Source organism: Cherax quadricarinatus, unplaced genomic scaffold (assembly GCF_038502225.1).
Source record: "Cherax quadricarinatus isolate ZL_2023a unplaced genomic scaffold, ASM3850222v1 Contig114, whole genome shotgun sequence".
NCBI lineage: Eukaryota > Metazoa > Arthropoda > Malacostraca > Decapoda > Parastacidae > Cherax > Cherax quadricarinatus.
In genome coordinates this window covers 130,242-155,905 of record NW_027195140.1, presented here as the reverse complement: position 1 = coordinate 155,905, position 25,664 = coordinate 130,242, and the positions used below count along the sequence as shown (strand labels likewise).

Sequence of the window (25,664 nt, the reverse complement as noted above, 5' to 3'; positions counted from 1 at the left end):
AAGGAGAAAACGAAGTATATGGATCTTGGAGATAGGTTAAGTGAGGAATGTGAAGTAGTTGAAAGGTGGAAAAAGGTGGACCAATTACTGATATGTGGGATCGTTTATGTAAGTGATATCAAGTTAGCACAACAAATAAATTCAGTGCGTATTGTAGATGGTGTACTGAAGCGCCTCAGTGGTTTACGAGCTGCACACTTAACTTTGCATCAAAGAGTAATTACAACGAATGTCCTATTATATAGTAAACTTTGGCATGTAGCAGCAATATATCCGATACTTCGTAGTGAGATACAAAGGTTACAAAAGCGCGTTTTTAGATTCATTTGGGGTACTGGAAGCGAATGGTTAGGTAGAGCGGTTGTCACACTCCCGGTTGGCCGTGGAGGGCTGGGTCTTATAGCTGTTGAAAAGAGGATTATGAGTGTGTATTTGAAACGTAGTTATAAGCGGGAGGGGGGGGCGAGGGAAGGCGGACTTCATAAGATACGTCAGGATATGCAACGGTGGTGGGTGGGTAGGGAGTTCATAATAGGTGAGGCAATGTTACGGGTCATCATAAACATGAGCGATCCTTCACATATTAAATTGGGAAACCTTGATGGGGTGGAAGGTAAGGCAGTGGTAGCAGTGGTAGAAGGTGTTTATCCGATGTATGATTGGCGTAATATCTGGGGGCGTTTGAACAAATTACGTTTAAAACCTAAAGTACGAGAAGTAATGTATAGATTTTTACATGGGATCTTACCGTCTGGAATGGTTTTATTCCATAAGAGAATACGGGAGGATGGGATATGCAAGGCTTGTGGTGGATGGGAGACTGTTTTCCATATAGTGTATTTTTGCGAATGTATTGAACTAATAAGGGTTTGGTTGGGTAAGGTAATCAGGTTAGTGGGAGGGGGGGGTTTGCAGGTGTTGAGGGTTTTAAGCTTAGACATAGGTGGGGTGAATCAGATGGTAGAGAATGCGGTAGGGTATATAATTACAGATTATATTTATATGTCTTGGGCTATGAGAGGAGCGAACGTGTGTGAAAGAATTAATGCATTAACAGCAACTTTTTATAGGACAAAGTGTAGAAATAAGGAGGTGTATGGGGGGAGATGGGAGAGGGATTTAAGTGAGGGTTATAGGAATTTCACTTTACGGGATTTACGGGAGTTGAAAGGCAGGTAAGGGGGATGAAATGGGCTGGTTTCCTAGAATGGGCGGTAGCATGATGAGTTTGATGAATGTTATATGAGGTATGTCTGGGGTGCAATTTTAACATTATTTGTTCCGAGTGTGTCAAGTACAATACAGTTATATTTGGAATTATCGACTTATAACTATGTATGTGTATGTGTGTATATATATGCATGTGTTGTATGTGTGTGTGTACTTGTGTATGTGTGTATGTATGTATGTATGTGTATGTGTATGTATGTGTATATATATATATGTATATGTATATATATATGTATATGTATGTATATGTATGTATTGTATGTATGTTTACTTTCTTGTATATACCATTAATGGTTTTTCTCATGAACATTTTCAATGATATACAATACATATTTTCTATGAGCATTTATGATTTTGATACAATGTGTAAATGTCAAAATGGCTTTTTATGTTCCAGTTTAATTTACAATTGTATTTTTGTAAGCACAATTGATTTGGTGCCAATAGAAGTATGTAGTTTAAGTTTTACGAACCCTTGAAGTTGTAAGAATTGGATGAAGTTATTCATGGTTGAGTTGACGTAATATTATAACTGACGTTGTAAGTGATCGTGTTCAATTAGACAACATACTTTATATACTTATTTATATGTATGTACATGTATGTAAATTGAAGTCTGATTTTAAAGGTGAAGAGTGGGTTTTCCTTTTTTGTTCTTTTTTTTTTTTCTCCTTATGGTAATACAAGGTTGTATCATGTACACCAACAAATATAGTAATACAAGGTTGTATCATGTACACCAACAAATATGGTTAGGGGTATGTGGTAAAATTTTCGTGTTGATTAGACATTTATAATACAGATGAAATACTAGGCTTAGGTTAGGGTAAATTTATGATAATTGTGGAATGTTCTTTGATTCAAACTGCTCTTTATTATACTTGTATTTTATTATTCTAGTGTGAATTAAGAGCAAGGATGATTAATTTGAGGAAGAGTTAATATAGGTTTGCATGTTTTTGCGAAAAGTTAACTTATCAACATGCAGCTAGTATAGGACAATTTTAAGCTTCGGTATCTGATTTTATATGTAGGTAATAGTGGTCATATTTGTTATATTGTAATGTTATTCGTTAATGTTTCAATATCTAATGTAACGTTTTTTTCAGTTATTTGTTCATATATTGTCATCTTTAGGGTTTTTCCTTTTGTCTATTGTCTATTGTTGGTTTTAAATAAAATATAAAAAAAAAAAAAAAAATTTTTAAAAGTGAGTCTTGCGTGATAGACTTCACACTTTCAAATTTGACTAGCTAAATTGAAATAAAACTTTGTTTTACTTTGAGTTATATATACCAATTTTAGTGAATAAATTTGTTTTTAAAAAATACGTAGATGCTGCCTCTCCTAGCAGTTTCACTCACATGAACGTAGCTACATCGAAACAGGAAATACCTTTTATTAAATGTGACTTTTTTACTTGGCATTTGTCAGTTTTCAAATTTCTTAAAAAAATATTAGAGGATTACAGAGAATTTTGAATAGTAAAGAACTGAAACAAGAAAATTGAGAAGTATGGAAAACCAATTTTTATACTTATTGAATTTTCACAAGTTCAGTAAATACTTGAAAAACTTCTAAAGGTGTTAGGTACAGTGAAGCACATTGTTAGGTACAGTGAAGCACATTGTTAGGTGCAGTGAAGCACATTGTTAGGTACAGTGAAGCACATTGTTAGGTGCAGTGAAGCACATTGTTAGGTGCAGTGAAGCACATTGTTAGGTGCAGTGAAGCACATTGTTAGGTGCAGTGAAGCACATTGTTAGGTGCAGTGAAGCACATTGTTAGGTACAGTGAAGCACATAGTTAGGTGCAGTGAAGCACATTGTTAGGTGCAGTGAAGCACATTGTTAGGTGCAGTGAAGCACATTGTTAGGTACAGTGAAGCACAGTGTTAGGCGCAGTGAAGCACATGTTAGGTGCAGTGAAGCACATAGTTAGGTGCAGTGAAGCACATTGTTAGGTGCAGTGAAGCACATTGTTAGGTGCAGTGAAGCACATTGTTAGGTGCAGTGAAGCACATTGTTAGGTGCAGTGAAGCACATTGTTAGGTGCAGTGAAGCACATTGTTAGGTGCAGTGAATCACGTTGTTAGGTGAAGTGAAACACATTGTTAGGTGCAGTGAAGCACATTGTTAGGCGCAGTGAAGCACATTGTTAGGTGCAGTGAAGCACATTGTTAGGTGCAGTGAAGCACATTGTTAGGTGCAGTGAAGCACATTGTTAGGTACAGTGAAGCACATAGTTAGGTGCAGTGAAGCACATTGTTAGGTGCAGTGAAGCACATTGTTAGGTGCAGTGAAGCACATTGTTAGGTGCAGTGAAGCACATTGTTAGGTACAGTGAAGCACATAGTTAGGTGCAGTGAAGCACATTGTTAGGTGCAGTGAAGCACATTGTTAGGTGCAGTGAAGCACATTGTTAGGTACAGTGAAGCACAGTGTTAGGCGCAGTGAAGCACATGTTAGGTGCAGTGAAGCACATTGTTAGGTGCAGTGAAGCACATTGTTAAGTGCAGTGAAACACATTGTTAGGTGCAGTGAAGCACATTGTTAGGTGCAGTGAAGCACATTGTTAGGTGCAGTGAAGCACATTGTTAGGTGCAGTGAAGCACATTGTTAGGTGCAGTGAAGCACATTGTTAGGTGCAGTGAATCACGTTGTTAGGTGCAGTGAAACACATTGTTAGGTGCAGTGAAGCACATTGTTAGGCGCAGTGAAGCACATTGTTAGGTGCAGTGAAGCACATTGTTAGGTGCAGTGAAGCACATTGTTAGGTGCAGTGAAGCACATTGTTAGGTGCAGTGAAGCACATTGTTAAGTGCAGTGAAGCACATTGTTAGGTGCAGTGAAGCACATTGTTAGGTGCAGTGAAGCAAATTTCTAGGTTCAGTGAAGCACATTGTTAAGTGCAATGAAGCACATTGTTAGGTGCAGTGAAGCACATTGTTAGGTGCAGTGAAGCACATTGTTAAGTGCAGTGAAGCACATTGTTAGGTGCAGTGAAGCACATTGTTAGGTGCAGTGAAGCACATTGTTAGGTGCAGTGAAGCACATTGTTAGGTGCAGTGAAGCACATTTTTAGGTGCAGTGAAGCACATTGTTAGGTGCAGTGAAGCACATTGTTAGGTGTAGTGAAGCAAATTTCTAGGTTCAGTGAAGCACATTGTTAAGTGCAATGAAGCACATTGTTAGGTGCAGTGAAGCACATTGTTAGGTGCAGTGAAGCACATTGTTAAGTGCAGTGAAGCACATTGTTAGGTGCAGTGAAGCACATTGTTAGGTGCAGTAAAGCACATTGTTAGGTGCAGTGAAGCACATTGTTAGGTGCAGTGAAGCACATTGTTAGGTGCAGTGAAGCACATTGTTAGGTGCAGTGAAGCACATTGTTAGGTGCAGTGAAGCACATTGTTAGGTGCAGTGAATCACGTTGTTAGGTGCAGTGAAACACATTGTTAGGTGCAGTGAAGCACATTGTTAGGCGCAGTGAAGCACATTGTTAGGTGCAGTGAAGCACATTGTTAGGTGCAGTGAAGCACATTGTTAGGTGCAGTGAAGCACATTGTTAGGTGCAGTGAAGCACATTGTTAAGTGCAGTGAAGCACATTGTTAGGTGCAGTGAAGCACATTGTTAGGTGCAGTGAAGCAAATTTCTAGGTTCAGTGAAGCACATTGTTAAGTGCAATGAAGCACATTGTTAGGTGCAGTGAAGCACATTGTTAGGTGCAGTGAAGCACATTGTTAAGTGCAGTGAAGCACATTGTTAGGTGCAGTGAAGCACATTGTTAGGTGCAGTGAAGCACATTGTTAGGTGCAGTGAAGCACATTGTTAGGTGCAGTGAAGCACATTGTTAGGTGCAGTGAAGCACATTGTTAGGTGCAGTGAAGCACATTGTTAGGTGTAGTGAAGCAAATTTCTAGGTTCAGTGAAGCACATTGTTAAGTGCAATGAAGCACATTGTTAGGTGCAGTGAAGCACATTGTTAGGTGCAGTGAAGCACATTGTTAAGTGCAGTGAAGCACATTGTTAGGTGCAGTGAAGCACATTGTTAGGTGCAGTAAAGCACATTGTTAGGTGCAGTGAAGCACATTGTTAGGTGCAGTGAAGCACATTGTTAGGTGCAGTGAAGCACATTGTTAGGTGCAGTGAAGCACATTGTTAGGTGCAGTGAAGCACATTGTTAGGTACAGTGAAGCACATAGTTAGGTGCAGTGAAGCACATTGTTAGGTGCAGTGAAGCACATTGTTAGGTGCAGTGAAGCAAATTTTTAGGTGCAGTGAAGCACATTGTTAAGTGCAATGAAGCACATTGTTAAGTGCAGTGAAGCACATTGTTAAGTGCAATGAAGCACATTGTTAAGTGCAGCGAAGCACATTAAGTGCAATGAAGCACATTGTTAAGTGCAGCGAAGCACATTGTTTAGTGCAATGAAGCACAGGTTGTTATTGTTAAGTGCAGTGAAGCACATTGTTAGGTGCAGTGAAGCACATTGAAGCACATTGTTGAAGCACATTGTTAAGTGCAGTGCAATGAAGCACATTGTTAAGTGAAACACAGCATTGTTAGGTGCAGTGAAGCACATTGTTAGGTGCAGTGAAGCACATTGTTTGAAGCACATTGTTAGGTGCAGTGAAGTGCAATGAAGCACATTGTTAAGTGAAGCACATTGTTAAGTGCAGTGAAGCACATTGTTAGGTGCAGTGAAGCACATTGTTAGGTGCAGTGAAGCACATTGTTAGGTGCAGTGAAGCACATTGTTAGGTGCAGTGAAGCACATTGTTAGGTGCAGTGAAGCACATTGTTAGGTGCAGTGAAGCACATTGTTAGGTGTAGTGAAGCAAATTTCTAGGTTCAGTGAAGCACATTGTTAGGTGCAGTGCACAGCGAAGCACATTGTTAAGTGCAGTGAAGCACATTGTTAAGTGCAATGAAGCACATTGTTAAGTGCAGCGAAGCACATTGTTTAGTGCAATGAAGCACATTGTTAAGTGCAGCGAAGCACATTGTTTAGTGCAATGAAGCACATTGTTAAGTGCAGTGAAGCACATTGTTAGGTGCAGCGAAGCACATTGTTAAGTGCAGTGAAGCACATTGTTAGGTGCAGTGAAGCACATTGTTAGGTGCAGTGAAGCACATTGTTAGGTGCAGTGAAACACATTGTTAGGTGCAGTGAAGCACATTGTTAAGTGCAGTGAAGCACATTGTTAGGTGCAGTGAAGCACATTGTTTGGTGCAGTGAAGCACATTGGTAGGTGCAGTGAAGCACATTGTTAAGTGCACTGAAGCACATTGTTAGGTGCAGTGAAACACATTGTTAGGTGCAGTGAAGCACATTGTTAGGTGCAGTGAGGCACATTGTTAAATGCAATGAAGCACATTGTTAGGTGCAGTGAAGCACATTGTTAAGTGCAGTGAAGCACATTGTTAAGTGCAGTGAAGCACATTGTTAGGTGCAGTGAAGCACATTGTTAAGTGCTGTGAAGCACATTGTTAGGTGCAGTGAAGCGCATAGTTAAGTGCAATGAAGCACATTGATAAGTGCAGTGAAGCACATTATTAAGTGCAGTGAAGCACATTGTTAGGTGCAGTGAAGCACATTGTTAGGTGCAGTAAAGCACAATGTTAGGTGCAGTGAAGCACATTGTTAGGTGCAGTGAAGCACATTGTTAGGTGCAGTGAAGCACATTGTTAGGTACAGTGAAGCACATTGTTAGGTGCAGTGAAGCACATTGTTAGGTGCAGTGAAGCACATTGTCAGGTGCACTGAAGCACATTGTTAGGTGCAGTGAAGCACATTGTTAGATGCAGTGAAGCACAGTGTTAAGTGCTGTGAAGCACATTGTTAGGTGCAGTGAAATACAGTGGTAGGTGCAGTGAAGCACAGTATTACGTGCAGTGAAGCACATTGATAGGTACAGTGAAGTACAGTGTTAGGGGCAGTGAAGCACATTGTTTGGTGCAGTGAAGCACATTGTTAGGTGCAGTGAAGCACATTGTTAGGTGCAGTGAAGCACATTGTTAGGTGCAGTGAAGCACATTTGTAGGTGCAGTGAAGCACATTGTTAAGTGCACTGAAGCACATTGTTAGGTGCAGTAAAACACATTGTTAGGTGCAGTGAAGCACATTGTTAGGTGCAGTGAGGCACATTGTTAAATGCAATGAAGCACATTGTTAGGTGCAGTGAAGCACATTGTTAAGTGCAGTGAAGCACATTGTTAAGTGCAGTGAAGCACATTGTTAGGTGCAGTGAAGCACATTGTTAAGTGCTGTGAAGCACATTGTTAGGTGCAGTGAAGCGCATAGTTAAGTGCAATGAAGCACATTGATAAGTGCAGTGAAGCACATTATTAAGTGCAGTGAAGCACATTGTTAGGTGCAGTGAAGCACATTGTTAGGTGCAGTAAAGCACAATGTTAGGTGCAGTGAAGCACATTGTTAGGTGCAGTGAAGCACATTGTTAGGTGCAGTGAAGCACATTGTTAGGTACAGTGAAGCACATTGTTAGGTGCAGTGAAGCACATTGTTAGGTGCAGTGAAGCACATTGTCAGGTGCACTGAAGCACATTGTTAGTTGCAGTGAAGCACATTGTTAGATGCAGTGAAGCACATAGTTAGGTGCAGTGAAGCACATTGTTAGGTGCAGTGAAATACAGTGGTAGGTGCAGTGAAGCACATTGATAGGTACAGTGAAGTACAGTGTTAGGGGCAGTGAAGCACATTGTTTGGTGCAGTGAAGCACATTGTTAGGTGCAGTGAAGCACATTGTTAGGTGCAGTGAAGCACATTGTTAGGTGCAGTGAAGCACATTGTTAGGTGCAGTGAAGCACATTGTTAGGTGCATTGAAGCACATTGTTAGGTGCATTGAAGCACATTGTTAGGTGCAGTGAAGCACATTGTTAGGTGCAGTGAAGTGCATTGTTAGGTGCAGTGAAGCACATTGTTAGGTGCAGCGAAGCACATTGTTAGGTGCAGTGAAGCACATTGTTAAGTGCAGTGAAATACAGTGTTAGGTGCAATGAAGCACATTGTTAGGTGCAGTGAAGCACATTGTTAAGTGCAGTGAAGCACAGAGTTATGTGCAGTGAAGCACTTTGCTAGCAGCAGTGAAATACAGTGTTAGGTGCAGTGAAGCACGTTGTTAGGTACAGTGAAGCACTTTGTTAGCAGCAGTGAAATGCAGTGTTATGTGCAGTGAAGCAGTGTTAGGTGTAGTGAAGCACATTGCTAGGTGCAGTGAAGCAGTGTTAAGTGCATTGATGTACATTATTAGGTGCAGTGATGCACTTTGTTAGGTTCAGTGAAGTACACTGTTAGGTGCAGTGAATTACACTGTTAGGTGCAGTGGAGCACATTGTTAGGCGCAGTGAAGCACATTGTTAGGTGCAGTGAAGTACACTGTTAGGTGCAGTGAAGCATATTGTTTGGTGCACTAAAGCACATTCTTAGGTTCAGTGAAGTACCCTGTTAGGTGCAGTGAAGCACATTTTTTGGTGTAGTGAATCACGTTGTTATTTACAGTGAAGCAGTGTTAGGTGCAGTGAAGTACATTTTCACGTGCAATGAAGCGCATTGTTAGGTGCAGTGGAGTTCATTTTTTCGGAGCAGTGAAGCACAGTGTTAGGTGCAATGAAGTACACTGCTAGGTGAGCGAAGCACAGTGTTAGGTGCAGTGAAGTACTTTTTAGGTGCAGTGAAGCAAAGAGTTATGTGCAGTGAAGTACATTTTTAGGTGCAGTGAAGCACATTGTTAGGTGCAGTGAAGCAAATTGTTAGGTACAATGAAGCACAGTGTTAGGTGCAGTGAAGCGCTGTGTTAGGTGCTATGAAGTACACTGTTAGGTGCAGTGAAGCACCTTGTTAGGTGCAGTGATGTACACTGTTAGGAGCAGTGAAGTACATTGTTACGTGCAGTGAAGCACATTGTTAGGTGCAGTGAAGTACATTTTCAGGAGCAATGAAGCAAATTGTTAGGTGCACTGAAGTACATTGTTAGGAGCAGTGAAGCACATTGTTAGGTGCAGTGAAGCACATTTTCAGGTGCAGTGAAGCACTTTGTTAGGTGCAGTGAAGTACATTTTTAGGTGCTGTGAAGCACATTGTTAGGTGCAGTGAAGCAAATTGTTAGGTGCAATGAAGCACAGTGTTAGGTGCAGTGAAGCACTGTGTTAGATGCAGTGAAGCACAGTGTTAGGTGCAGTGAAGCACTGTATTATGTGCAGTGAAGCACATTGCTAGGTGCAGTCAAGTGCAGTGTTAGGTGCAATGAAATACACTGCTAGGTGCAGTGAATCACAGTGTTAGGTGCAGTGAATCACAGTGTTAGGTGCAGTGAAGTACTATTTAGGTGCAGCGAAGCACATTGTTACTTGCAGTGAAGCACATTGTTAGGTGCAGTGAAGTGCACTGTTAGGAGCAGTGAAGCACATTGTTAGGTGCAGTGAAGCACATTGTTAGGTGCAATGAAGCACATTTTCAGGTGCAGTGAAGCACATTGTTAGGTACAGTGAAGTACATTTTTAGGTGCAGTAAAGCACAGCATTAGGTACAGTGAAGTGCATTTTTAGGTGCAGTGAAGCACATTGTTAAGTGCAGTGAAGTACATTTTCAGGTCCAATGAAGCACATTTTTAGGAGCAGTGAAGTACATTATTAGGTGCAGTGAAGCACAGTGTTAGGTACAGTGAAGCACTGTATTAGGTGCAGTGAAGCGCATTGATAGGCGCAGTCAAGTGCAGTGTTAGGTGCAATGAAGTACACTGCTAGGTACAATGAATCACAGTATTAGGTGCAATGAAGTACTATTTAGGTGCAGTGAAGCACATTGTTACTTGCAGTGAAGCACATTGTTAGGTGCAGTGAAGCACATTGTTCGGTGCAGTGAAGTACATTTACAGGTGCAATGAAGCACATTGTTAGGTGCAGAGAAGTACATTTTTAGGTACAGTGAAGCACGTTGTTACTTGCAGTGAAGCACATTGTTAAGTCCAGTGAAGCACAGTGTTAGGTGCAGTGAAGCACTGTGTTAAGTGCAGTGAAACACATTGCTAGGTGTAGTGAAACAGTGTTTGGTGATATGAAGTACACTGTTAGGAGCAGTGGAGCACATTGTTAGGTGCAGCAAAGCATATTGTTAGGTGCAATGAAGCCCATTGTTAGGTGCAGTGAAGCACGTTGTTAGTGCCGTTAAGCACATTGCTAACTGCAGTGAAAGACAGTGTTAGGTGCACTGAAGAACGGTGATAGGTACAGTCAAGCACATTGTTTCGTGCTGTGAAGCACATTTGTGAGGGAAAAGTTCAATAGATAAGAGTAGCGATATAGTAACAATAGTTTCATTGCCGGCTACTAGTTAAGGTAGGGTAAGTCAAGCTCCCGTTTTTCCCGCCTTTTTTCTCACTCCCTGAAAGTGATAGTTTGACTGCCGGCTGCTTGTTAAGGTAGGGTCAGTCTAGCTCCTGCTATCCCTTCCCCTCCTACTGTATGAAATTGCAGGACGTAACCCCACATCATTGCAGCGGTAAAGAACCTGCTTTCCTGTCATCGGGATACTACTCGGGGTTCTATCTACTGTGAAGAACTAGCCAGTGGGTCGTAACCAACACCTGCGACCTCCCCCCCCCCATCATCAGCAACGGCTAGGATTTCAACAACAGTGTCACCAACACCAGACACCCCTATCTACATTAGCGTTGAGTTCAAATGTTATTTTATTCATTTCACTTTTCATTTTTCTTTCAAATAGGATATACCTTTCATGTTTTATTGTTTTATGTTTGATTTAATAAATAATAAAGTGCTTATCTTTGTGAATTATTATTTCTTTTTCTATTCATTAATTTTTTTTTTATATTTTATTTAGAAAACACAATACATATTTAAATGTATGCTATGCATACGTTACATAAACTAAGACATGTTATCCATTAAAAATGAAACAACAATTCCACGTTCTACACGAAGGCAACCCACACCCGAACATACAGGTGGATTTAATAAATTCATAAATACTACCTATATAATCCAAAGAATATCACACGTATTTACAAGGACGTATAAGTGATTAATAATAAGAACTATACTGGATATTAACAAAAATTCCTCTACCACACAATCCCAGTACTTAAATAAACCGTTACCCCTAGGTGTATTACCACCATTTACACATCCAACAACATGACCTACCAAACCCCCTTTTAACAATAATTAATAATGCCAGTGCATACAAAAAATATATGCATGCACCGTTTTGAGAAAAAACCCTTAAGTAACCTAACAATCACGGTATGCCCTTACCTCATTAAACCTTAATGAGAATTACAGAATTTGGTTATGCATAAACCACAACAAAAATATAAAAGTACATAGCAACCCAGATATGTACATTATGTTACCATACACACACACTTGTATAATTGGAAGAATATACACCCACAACATCTAATATCAATAATAATAAAACAACAACAAAGAAATTCAAACTGTCAGAACATCATTGTATGACATGGATTTTACACATAAAATTAAAGAATACACTTCATGTTACCTCAACTTTAAACAACCTAAGTAAATATTTAATATAAACCAAGACTATAATTATCATTGAAACATATCAAATGGGTTCTCCCCTCACAAGGACGGGGCGAATAATAAAAAGAAACCCCTTCATGAAATACCAAACAGGTACACCCCTACCACTAACTAACTCCTAGCTTAAGATCAAACTTGTTAATAACTGAACACAAAATCCTAATCTCCCTATCTGAAACACAATTAAACATCCTTGACAGTCATATTCGTCACATTAACGTGTGCAAAGATATTACAATCCTTCTTCTATAAAGAAGTACCGTTATAAAGGAAATACTTGTATACTAATTATATCTAAAGAAAAGCTAATCCACAAGGGCAATATGGGAAGTACTTGCAGCTACATGTTAAAACTACAAAATAAGCATCATTCTATACTAACGTACTTGACTACAGTGTTCCTTGCTTTATTTTATATTTTAAAACCCTTCTCAATGTTAATAAAAAGAATTACTGCTATTCACTGGCAATATCATTTTTGCACGTGTTCAGTACTACTTGACCTAAAAAGCCATAACAGCCACTTAAGCCACCTCTCCTCGATAGTGAATGCAATAATATACCCAACCAAAATATGCAATGCAAGGCAATCCATGTATGACTATGTATCCAAGGTACTGATCGCCGATATCAAATATCTCTGCAGGAACATAACCATTTCATAAATATATGCTCTCACTATCTCACCCCCACACCACCTTCCACACTGCTAGCCTAACCTTACACCCCCCCCTCACAATAAAAGAGACTCTACCCGCGCCCCCCCCCCTGTTCCCTTAGAAGCTGTGCTACAGTAAAATTACGATAACCTATCGAAAAACTTGATTCCCATTTCCCCCCATATATTAACCTATTCCTACACCTTGTCCTATAAAACCGCGCTGCTAACGCTTTTATCCTCAACTGCCCTGAAATCTGCCTCATACCCCAAGAAACATGCAAATAATCTGCCATAACATACATCAAAGCCCTGCCCACTTCGCTTGCTACCCCACTAACATCCATCGACAACGATCTAAGAAAAGACCAACTCCCCCCCCCAACAGCCTAATAACCCCCGCCATCCAGACTCTCACCACTTCCAAAGATGAACAAAAATATACCACATGATATGCCGTCTCCTCCTCCCCACAGAATAAACATGTTGCCTCTCTAACCAACCCCATCTTATGCAACATATACTTAGATGCCACCACACCCATTAGAAAACGGTACACCAACTCCCTAACCCTTGCTGGTATCCTAAGCTTCCTGAACTCCCTCCATATGACCCTCCAGTTATACATGGGGTATACTGCGGCCCCCTGCAATACACCCCTTCCCCACACCACACCCACCACTGCGTTTACCTTCAACCTTTTTACCTGCCCCACTGCCAACATGAATCTTATTACATCTTCACACTTTCTCAAATCCCTACCACTCCACCAGTTTCTAGCATCCCTCATCACCCTATCCACCCTAACACCCCCCTCCCCCCCACCCTTAGATACCTCTGCTTAATATATAATACCATTACCCTAGGCCCTAAGGCCAACAAACCTAGTCCCCCCCCTTTTCACCTCCGTCATGACCACATCTTTGGACAACCAGGCCCTCCCAAACCCCCACACAAACCTCAACACCCTCCTCTGTATTTCCTGTATATCCTGCACCCCCAAAGGGAACACCTCCGCTACACCCCAGACCTTACTATACACCACCGAGTTAATTACCAACGCCCTCTGCTGTAACGCCACTTCACTGGCCCTCAAACCTTTTAACTTGCCTATAACCCTACTCGTGACTGCTTCTGAGTTAATCCTCCTACATTCCTGCAATTGCCTCATATACCATATCCCACACACCCTAATTCTGTCACAAACCGTCCATCCCATTTCCTCCCCCAATCTCCCCCCAACCCATGTTCCTACTTCCAATAACCTAGACTTTGCTAAATTAACTACCATTCCTGAAACATTCCCAAAACTCCTAATGACCTCTCCCACCCTTCGTAAAGCCTCCCCACTCGTAACTAACACAGTTGTATCATCCACATAACCTACTATGCCCCCATGCTTCCCCCCCCACCTCCCGCAGTGCGTCGTCCACAGCCTCAAAAAAAGGATGTTGCACGCATGCAAAGAGCAACTGTGACAGCGGGCAACCCTGCCTTAATCCCTGTTCCATCATCACCGCCCCCCCAGCTTACCATTAACCTGCACCCTCATGACAGCCCCCTCATACAGAATGCGCACCCACCTCACGACCCCCCCTCCAAAACCCAATTTTTCCAAACAGCCCCACAAAAAGTCCCTCTTCACGCAGTCATATGCCTGAGCCCAATCCAACCCAAGGACGCCCCCTCCCTGACAGTTCTCTATAAAATCCCTTATCACACTGTGCCCATTCTTCATAGTCCGTCCCGGAATCCCATACTGACCCCCATGTACGCTACTCCCAATTACCTTCTTTAACCTGTTCCCCAATACCTTCGCAAAAATTTTGTAATCCGTACACATTAACGACAACGGACGATAATCTCCCAAACCCTTCTCCTCTCCTCCCTTCTTTGGCACCAAGACAACGACCCCAGTTCTCTGTGTTTGCGCCATTCTGCCCCATTTCAACATATAATTCAGAACCGCCACTAGGCATTCCCTCAGTACCTCCCAATGTGCTTTGTAAAAATCATTAGATAACCCATCTATTCCCGGTGCCTTCCCCTGACTCAACCCATTCACCACTTCCCCCACCTCTTCCCCCGTAATGCCTCCCTCCAACTCCCGATCCCCCTGCCCCATACCCTGCGAAACCCTCATCCCTCTAAATGTTTCTAACCCACCCACCCCTCCCCTTCTCTTCCATTTCTCCGTAAACCAATAATCAGCATACCTACTGATAGAATCTGTGTCAGTGAGGCCCTGTCCCCTCACATAACCCTCCCCACCCTCCACAACAATATGCGCCACGGTATTCCTCAACTGTCTGTCCTTGAATTTTCTGAGAACATACCCGTTGGCTTATCACCTTTTAGTACGTCCTCCAATCCTGCCCTGACCCTGAGTGCATCAAAACGTTCATTATGCATCTCTACTAAACGACTCCTAAGTTCCCCCATATCTCCTTCCCCTGCCTGCCGACCCCCCCCCCCCCCCGCATAACAATCATTCAACTGACCCTCTAAATAATTCTGCAATCCAAACCTCCAGCGTGCCCGTTCCCTGCCCCTCTTCCTAAAAAATTCTACAATTTTCACCTTTGCCTGCAACTCCCACCAATCTAGCAAATCCACCTCCTCATCCCTAGCCTCCCAAAAGCCTTTCCACCATGACTGAAAAGACCGACCTTGATCCTCCTCCTGTAAAAGCCTCACATTTAATTTCCAATAGCTCTGATATATTCTCGGAATACCATCCACCCTAAGGTCAGCCAACACTGCTCTGTGATCTGATAAACCCACGTCTACTGTTCTAACTCTCTCCACTCCTATCCCCTGCCTCACATAAATCCTATCCAACCTTGCCTCATAACTCCCCTGTACATAGGTATGCTCAACCTGATACCCCCCCCTGCCAACCACATCTACCACCCCGACATCGCACAAAGCATCCCTTAAGACACCCAACACGCACCCCGCCCCCCTAGGTACTACGTCTACATGCCTAATCACACAATTCCAATCACCTCCAATTATCGCTATGGCAGGTAAACCCCTGAGATAATATAACAAAACGTCACGAACAAAATCTGATTTTATCCTGACATTACCAATCGCAGGCATATAAACTCCCACAAAACATACCCTACTCTGCCCCCACCACCCATCCACCCGAACAACCCTCCCCCCACCCCCCTCCTCCCACCCCATGACTCGCAATGGACTGGTCTCCTTTACTAAAACAGCCACTCCGCCCTTTAAAAGTGTTGCCATGCTTACAAACAACTTATATCCTCTCAATCTCAACTCACTACCTGACTTATAGTTATGCTCCTGTAGGAAACAAACATCAACGTCGTACCTTTTGAGGAACCACTCCAACCAGACCCTTTTTACCTCAGTTTTTAGGCCATTAGCATTTATCGTTACACACCTGAATGGTCAGGGAGAGGCGGCTTACCTCTGTGTCGCTGTGGCTTGCTCACACTTCCCTTCAAGCTGCTCACACTTTCCTTATTACTCTTTTTAATAGGACCCCCTACCCCCCCTTGTCTCTCCCCCGATTTTCCCTGTACTCCCCCCCCTGTAGGGGATTTGCGGACCACCTCTGCCCATGCCTTCTTACCTGGTCTTTGCCCAGGTGTTAAAACATCATCTAATTCAGTCAACCCCACTGGCCTCTTCCTAGAGCTGCCTACCAAAGCCACCTCTTCCTCAGGTACATCCTCCCTGTGTACCTCTGCCACTACAAGTATATCCTTTCCAGTATTCCCTGCTACTTCCGACTTCTCACTCAGCCCTTGCAATTGCTGCGTTTCACTGGTCCGTCCATCCATGTCCTCTCCTACCACGGCCTCCTCCAAGAATTCCTGGAGCACTGACTCCAAGGACACCTCCTGTGTCGACTCCCCCACTTCCTCCACCACCACAGGCGTTGGAGTAGGAACTCCCTCCTCCACCGGGAGTGTGACACACGTCCCCATCTGTTCACCCTCCTTCTCCACCTCCTCACTCCATAGAGGAGTCCCAGTCTTCGCCGCCGCCACCACACTCGTTTGCTGGACGTCCTCCACCGGGGCTGACACCCCCGGGGCAACTCTACGTGCACATTGCGCCGCTATATGATCATAAGAGCCGCAAAGACGACACGTTCTCCTTTGCCCCACATACGACACATATACCTGATTTCTGGTGCCTGTCAACATGACATACGAAGGTATAGGCGTCTTGAGGGTCATCTTGATGTTGTATGACCCTTCCGGGAGGCCCTCATATGGTCCATCCCTCCATACCCCACCTCTGGCTTCATGAATGACTCCATACTTGCTAAAAACTTCAATTATACCAAACTTAGTTGCCTCAAAGGGTACATTCCTCACTCGTACCCACGTATAGTAAGTAGACACGTCATGCAAGCACACATCCATCGTCGAGTTGAGGCACATTCGGCGTTCCTGGTACTCCTCCACCACACTGCTGTAGTAGCTAGTCCTCAGGAACTTCACAAATACTCGTTTCACCCCATTAAGGGCCACACCATACAGTTCCTCGTTAGGGATACCATATAAATCCCTAATAATTGCAGGAAGAACGACGTTCATCGTAGCAGGGCTCAGAGAACCCCTCAACAGCTCAATGCAGACTGTGTTAATCCTCCTGCCGGTGTACTCCGCCATGTCTGAACAGGGAAAACTGCGCAGAAACCAGGATTAGTGGGAGCTACTGCGCAGTGCGTCCGCACGGCCCAACAGCGATGCGGACAATGATTCATTAATTTTCCTGAGGAGGAGCCAGCCTGAGTAATACTGTCTGAAGCGTCATTCCCTGCTCAGACGCTGTGCTGAGCGGTCGTCAGCTGTCTCTCCTCAGTCCCGACACCTGGTGGAGGAGCTTTGAGACGACAACAACAATGGCGACGGGTTATCGAAGAAGAGTTAATACTGTGTGTATTGACCTTATAAAGGGCACGATCCCCAGCTCATCGATTAATGTGTTGGTGCCGATGATCATCTGCGATGTATATGGCATCCAGCGTGAATCCCTGTGTGGCGTTGCCTTAAATGGACTATCACGGATCTTCGTCAAGTTTTGCGATACCAAGACCTACGAGCAGATTGTCAACCAGTATCAGGATGTTAGCAAGCAAGTAACCCCAGCAGTCACAGTTAAGTTGCACGACGTTTCACATTACTATACATGGGTACGTGTGCGAAACGTGCCTTTTGAGGCTAACGAAGTTGACATACGTGACGCCTTCAAATACTATGGGACGATCCACCAGGTTACTATGTGTCGGTGGTCTGATGGCCGCTTTGCTGGTTTACAGGAAGGGTCGTTTACGTTAAAAATGTCCCTGCGCCAACCAATACCTTCGTACATAAACCTAGAGGAGTTACGTACCCAGGTGTACGTTACGTATCCTGGTCAGAGACGAACTTGTCGCCTTTGCGGAGCATTGGACCACATTGCTGCACAATGCGTCAAGCGCCAGCCGCCCTCAGGAAGTGGTCATCGTCCGGATGGTGAGGCTCCTCGACGGAATTTGGCAGATGAAGTAATCGAGGACTTACCGCGCCTGAAATCGTGGAGTGATGAAGTGGATCGGGCCATGCCCGTGGAGTCATCCTGCGTGACTCTACCTGGTACGGTCAACCACGATGTCGTAGAATATGGTGGACGTGAGAGCCCTCAAGCAAGAGAGGATGCTGACATGGACGCTAACATTGTATCGACATTGAGCGACCTTTTAGCTTCGCAGGAGTATGATTCCGTGCCGTGTGTGCCTGCGTTGGAGTGTTCAGATGAGGAGAGACCACAGTTAAAGGACGTCGATCAGTTAATTAACGTGAGTGAGGTAGAAGGTCCGAGAGTTCATACTGTTGAAGTAGAAGTTCACAAGGAGAACATTACAGGTCCTGATAAAGTTGAGGATGCTGTTTCTAGGAAGCGTGCGGCTACCCCGCCCGACTCCGACGATGTCTTGACCCCTGGACAGCGCTCGGGGAAGAAGACGTGGTCGGAAGTCACGGGTGGGGCGTCGCGTGTTTCCAGGACAGCGAGTAATATAACAAAGAATGTACAAGGTAACGGTGGCGCCTTTGGCGTTAGTCAACATAAAGGGAAAAGGGGTGTGGTGGTCCCTCGAGGAAAGCCACCGTTAGCAAAGTTAGGTGTATAACCATAAATGTTAATGGTATGAAAAATAACAGAAGGCAAGTGCAGGTACATGAGTGGTTGCATCGCTTTGCAGTAGATGTGATGATGTTAATATTAAAAATACTTTTGTTAACGACGTTCTTGTGTACTATTTGAGATCCCTGCCTGATATAACAGTGGTTGGTGGCGACTGGAACTGTGTGGTGCGCCGTAAAGACGTAGAACCGAGGGGAGCGGGTTATTGTTCGATTATTTTGGGTGATTTGTTGTCTGGGCTGGGGTTGGTGGATGTAAGTGGAAGCAGTGACTTAGGGATTGAGCACATTTTCGTGCGTAAGGACTATGCTGCGCGCTTAGACAGGGGATATGTGTCTCGGCGCGTAGTTGTAACCAAAGTGCGTGTGTTAGATGTGTATTTCTCCGACCATCGAGGTGTTCTCGTAGAGCTCGACTGGAGAGGTCTCCCGACTCGTTTTAAAGGATATTGGAAGTTAAATACTCGTTTACTTCAAAGTGAGGAAGATAAGACACTCTTCACGCACTTATGGACGTCTATGGGAGTAGACTCCTTGGAAGGTAGTGATTTAGTGCGACAATGGGACGAGGTTATGAAGCCTCGCATTAAGGATTTTTATGTACATCGGGGTAAGGAGGCCTTTCGATTGGAGTATGGATTTTTGAGGTACCTGGAGGGTTCTTTACAGCACTGTTTTGCGCAAGGGGAGGTATCTGGAATTTACCCTGTGGACGAGATTAACAATCTAAAGGAACACATCCAGACGCTGAAAAATACGGTTTTTGATGGGGCGCGTATTTCGAGTGGAGTCGAGGAGGCTGTGTGGGGTGATAAGCCGTCCGCTTGTGTCTTATGTAGTCAGACACAACGGAGGAAGGCGACTGAAATCGTGAGTTTAGTGGTGCAGGATGGCGTAGAAGGGTATAGTGAGGGTCAGGTTGTAACAACAACTGAAGGAATAAGCTATTATGTTGATAAATGGTTTAATATCAAAATGCTAAATAAAGATGTAAGCGTGGATGCAATACGGGAATTGGGGCAGAATGTACGATGTGAGTTGAATGATAATGATCGCTTTCTCATGGGTGGGCCTATAACTGAAGCTGAGGTGTGGGAGGCTTTGCAGGGAATGTGCAAGGGTAAGGCGCCAGGTATTGATGGCATTCCATGTGAATTTTATATTCAACATTGGGAGGTCATACGGACTTTTCTGATACGTTTACTCAATGCGATGAAGGAGGGGGGTCGTTTAGGTATGTCTCAGAGTACGGCGGTTTTGGTGTTAGTTAAAAAATGTGACATACCCGTATCACTTAAGGATTACCGACCAATATCACTAATGTGTAGCGATTATAAATTATATGCAAAAATTTTAATGAATAGGATTAAGAAAGTGTTTGACAAGGTAATACATAAGGGTCAGTTTGGCGTGCCAGGTAGGACAATGTATGATGGTCATGGGAATATCAGGGAGTTTGTCGAGGAATGCGGAACGAGGGGCAGGGGTGGTGTTTTGGCTTTAGACTGGCAAGCTGCTTTTGATAGTGTAGAAAGGGATGTGCTGTGGAAGTTTATGAGATGGCAGGGTTTTGGTAATGAGATCATCATGTGGGCTCGCTCTTTGTATAATGGTGCTGGGTTTAGAGTACAAATTAATGGGAAGTTAGGAGACTTAGTCAAATTGAAGAGAGGCATTCGACAGGGATGCCCTATGTCTCAAATGCTCTTTGCTTGCATGCAGGACCCTTTTTATTGGACAGTTTGTGGGCGGGGTGTAGATTCGTCGTGGGGTTCGAGTAGTGATCGACCTGCCATAGTAGGTTATGTAGATGATACAACTGTCCTAGTACGTACGAGGGAGCAGTTGAGTTGTGTAGGAAGATTTGTAGATATATTTGGTAGAGCAACAGGAATGCGAGTTAACAAAGAAAAATCAAAGATTATGAAGTTGGGAGATTGGGCGAGGGAGGAGGTAGGTATAGAGACGTGGACGGTGGTTGACTGTGTTACTATATGTGGTATACAGTATATGAAAGAGGTTGATGAGACGAGGGCATGTAATTCGGGGAGGGTGGTAAATAATGTTTTGAGGCGTTTAAATAGTCTAAGGCCACGACATTTAACCCTACTCCAGCGAGCGATAGTAATTAATGTTATTCTTTATAGTAAAGTTTGGCACGTTGCTGCGCTGTATCCACTAATAAAGGGGATATCAAACATCTTTTAAATAGAGTTTATAGATTTCTGTGGGGTTCAGGGTGCGACTGGCTCACAAGAGCGGTGGTAGAGACACCAATGCGTCAAGGAGGGTTAGGTCTTGTTCCTTTAAGAGACCGAGTCATTGCTTGTTATGTGAAACGTCGTTTTCTCCGATTGGGTGGAAGGCATGGTGGTTTAACAGAAATGTATCGTGACCTGCGCAGGTGGTGGACACGGGCAGACGTAATCAAGTGCGATACGATGCTACGTGTGTTACTGTGCATGCGAGACGTGCGGAGCGTTAAATTGAGTACTTTGGAAAGAGTGGGTATGGTGAAAGTTGAGGTGAGAGTTCAAGGAATGTTCCCCATGTACGCGTGGTGTGATATATGGAAGCGAGTTCATCAGTTACATCTCCTTCCTCGAGTACGCGAAGTGGTTTTTAAATTTTTGCACGGGATTCTGCCGTCCAAGGTGGTGTTGTCTAATCGGCGTGTAGAGGAGGACCGGAGTTGTTCAGTGTGCGGGGAGGACGAATCAGCGTTTCACGTTGTGTATTTCTGTGAAAATTTAGGTATAGTACGTGCGTGGTTAAGCAGGGTTTTACGAATGGTAGGGGGGGGAGGGAGGTTTGTCTGTAATTTTTTTTTTTTTTATATTTTATTTAAAACAATACAATACATTAAATAGATAAAAGAACACATTATCAGGTCTTACACAGAATTATAATTTCATTAACAAAGCACACAGACATTTAACTTTGTGCTAACACAAACTGTCCCTCATCGCCAATGCATTTTATTTTATTTAAAAGTACATCACAGCACATAAAAAATAACAAACAGGCTTTATCTGCCAACAAATGTAATAAACTTTCCATGGCCATATAATACCACATACAGATATAATTATACATCATGTAACAAAAATTATCTAATGAAAACACCAACAGTAACCAAAGTAAGGAGAGAATTGATACATACTTCCGTACTAACGACAACAAAAGTAAAACAAGATATTCTGTACTATGACTGAACGTCATAAGGTACAAACTCAAAAGGGCACAGTATGTTACATACCGTAGCCCTGCAAACTAAAACCCCCCTTCCCTAGACAGACCCCCCCCTTCCCTATACAGAACCCCCCCCTATCTGAAAAGTACAACATAAAATCAGACCCACAAGAGAGCACAATAAATTAAGTTAACCCTAACACATCTATAATGCATATCCAAAAGTATGAATCTTATGACACGTAAGAATATGAAGCATAAAACACAATGATACATCTGTTCCCTAAACTTGTAATGGTAAAGGATATAACTGCCTCACGGCTTACAAAATAAACTGCAAGTGCAATAAGTACATTATGTAAATATAGAACAGTTTGATTTCTAACATTGGTTAGAAAGTATTTCCTATAGTCAAATTACATTAACAAGATCCGTCCACATCATCATCACACGACAAACGGTGCTGTACAATATAATGGTAATACACCTACACACAAAGTATTGACGATGGTTTTATACTCAGACACAACACATTATACATTATTAAAGAACTTGTCTAACTTGGTGTATATACAAATGGCAAGCACACATGGGTAAGTATATAGACTGCATAATAACGTGTTAAAAAACCAACACACACAATAACACACACACAAGCACACTCATACACGTCAACATAGACATAGGTATTAATGGATCGACGACGAAAATATCCAATTACATGCAATATCATATATTACATGTAATAGGAAAACACGTCTATACAAATACCAATGATTGGTATACAAGAATAAAAAGGGCATCACATTGGAGACATACATACAACATTGGAGACATATATACAACATTAGAGACATACATACAATTAAACGCAGCTGACCAGCCCGTAAGATTACCCACTGAACAAACACAAATTATCTCAAATCCTTTAACTCTAACGCTCTGTATGCAGACGGGAAATCTTCCTCCCATCTCCCCTCATATACTAACTGATTTCGACACTTAGTTCTAAGAATTGTTCCCGCTAAAACCCGGATTCTGCTATTACCTTCAACATGTCTCATAGCCCATGACATATATATAATCGGCTACGACATACGACACAGCACGTTGTACACAGATGTCAACCCCACCCACATCAAAACTCAACGCCCTAATTACAGACAAACCTCCTCCCCCCCCTACCATTCGTAAAACCCTGCTTAACCACGCACGTACTATACCTAAATTTTCACAGAAATACACAACGTGAAACGCTGATTCGTCCTCCCCGCACACTGAACAACTCCGGTCCTCCTCTACACGCCGATTAGACAACACCACCTTGGACGGCAGAATCCCGTGCAAAAATTTAAAAACCACTTCGCGTACTCGAGGAAGGAGATGTAACTGATGAACTCGCTTCCATATATCACACCACGCGTACATGGGGAACATTCCTTGAACTCTCACCTCAACTTTCACCATACCCACTCTTTCCAAAGTACTCAATTTAACGCTCCGCACGTCTCGCATGCACAGTAACACACGTAGCATCGTATCGCACTTGATTACATCTGCCCGTCTCCACCACCTGCGCAGGTCACGATACATTTCTGTTAAACCACTATGCTTGCCACCCAGTCAGAGAAAACGACGTTTCACGTAACAAGCAATGACTCGGTCTCTTAAAGGAACAAGACCTAACCCTCCTTGACGCATTGGTGTCTCTACCACCGCTCTTGTGAGCCAGTCGCACCCTGAACCCCACAGAAATCTATAAACTCTATTTAAAAGATGTTTGATATCCCCCTTTATTAGTGGATACAGCGCAGCAACGTGTCAAACTTTACTATAAAGGAGAACATTAATTACTATCGCTCGCTGGTGTAGGGTTAAATGTCGTGGCCTTAGACTATTTAAACGCCTCAAAACATTATTTACCACCCTCCCCGAATTACATGCCCTCGTCTCATCAACCTCTCTCATATACTGTATACCACATATAGTAACACAGTCAACCACCGTCCACGTCTCTACACCTACCTCCTCTCTCGCCCAATCTCCCAACTTCATAATCTTTGATTTTTCTTTGTTAACTCGCATTCCTGTTGCTCTACCAAATATATCTACAAATCTTCCTACACAACTCAACTGCTCCCTCGTACGTACTAGGACAGTTGTATCATCTACATAACCTACTATGGCAGGTCGATCACTACTCGAACCCCACGACGAATCTACACCCCGCCCTCAAACTGTCCAATAAAAAGGGTCCTGCATGCAAGCAAAGAGCATTTGAGACATAGGGCATCCCTGTCGAATGCCTCTCTTCAATTTGACTAAGTCTCCTAACTTCCCATTAATTTGTACTCTAAACCCAGCACCATTATACAAAGAGCGGGCCCACATGATGATCTCATTACCAAAACCCTGCCATCTCATAAACTTCCACAGCACATCCCTTTCTACACTATCAAAAGGAGCTTGCCAGTCTAAAGCGAAAACACCACCCCTGCCCCTCGTTCCGCATTCCTCGACAAACTCCCTGATATGCCCATGACCATCATACATTGTCCTACCTGGCACACCTAACTGACCCTTATGTATTACCTTGTCAAACACTTTCTTAATCCTATTCATTAAAATTTTTGCATATAATTTATAATCACTACACATTAGTGATATTGGTCGGTAATCCTTGAGTGATACGGGTATGTCACATTTTTTAACTAACACCAAAACCGCCGTACTCTGAGACATACCTAAACGACCCCCCTCCTTCATCGCATTGAGTAAACGTATCAGAAAAGTCCGTATGACCTCCCAATGTTGAATATAAAATTCACATGGAATGCCATCAATACCTGGCGCCTTACCCTTGCACATTCCCTGCAAAGCCTCCCACACATCAGCTTCAGTTATAGGCCCACCCATGAGAAAGCGATCATTATCATTCAACTCACATCGTACATTCTGCCCCAATTCCCGTATTGCATCCACGCTTACTTCTTTATTTAGCATTTTGATATTAAACCATTTATCAACGTAATAGCTTATTCCTTCAGTTGTTGTTACAACCTGACCCTCACTATACCCTTCAACGCCATCCTGAACCACTAAACTCACGATTTCGGTCGCCTTCCTCCTTTGTGTCTGACTACGTAAGACACAAGCGGACGGCTTATCACCCCACACAGCCTCCTCAGCTCCACTCAAAATACGCGCCCCATCAAAAACCGTATTTTTCAGCTTCTGGATGTGATCTTTTAGATTGTCAATCTCGTCCACAGGGTAAATTCCAGATACCTCCCCTTGCGCATAACAGTGCTGTAAAGAACCCTCCAGGTACCTCAAAAATCCATACTCCAATCGAGAGGCCTCCTTACCCCGATGTACATAAAAATCCTTAATGCGAGGCTTCATAACCTCGTCCCATTGTCGCACTAAATCACTACCTTCCAAGGAGTCTACTCCCATAGACGTCCATAAGTGCGTGAAGAGTCTTATCTTCATCACTTTGAAGTAAACGAGTATTTAACTTCCAATATCCTTTAAAACGAGTCGGGATACCTCTCCAGTCGAGCTCTACGAGAACACCGCGATGGTCGGAGAAATACACATCTAACACACGCACTTTGGTTACAACTACGCGCCGAGACACATATACCCTGTCTAAGCGCGCAGCATAGTCCTTACGCACGAAAGTGTGCTCAATCCCTAAGTCACTGCTTCCACTTACATCCACCAACCCCAGCCCAGACAACAAATCACCCAAAATAATCGAACAATAACCCGCTCCCCTCGGTTCTACGTCTTTACGGCGCACCACACAGTTCCAGT

The 25,664-nt window shown here is 43.2% G+C and overlaps 1 protein-coding gene across 1 annotated transcript in view; it reads right to left on the bottom strand.

Annotated features, from left to right (window-relative positions):
- Window positions 1–16,886, bottom strand: part of LOC128698360 (sodium/hydrogen exchanger 9B2-like) — a 153,602-nt gene extending 136,716 nt beyond the window's left edge. Inside the window, exon 1 of the mRNA XM_070080056.1 lies at window positions 16,752–16,886. Within this exon, the coding sequence (XP_069936157.1) occupies window positions 16,752–16,886 (135 nt within the window). The remainder of the gene's footprint in view (window positions 1–16,751) is intronic.
- Between the last annotated feature and the right edge of the window lie 8,778 nt (window positions 16,887–25,664).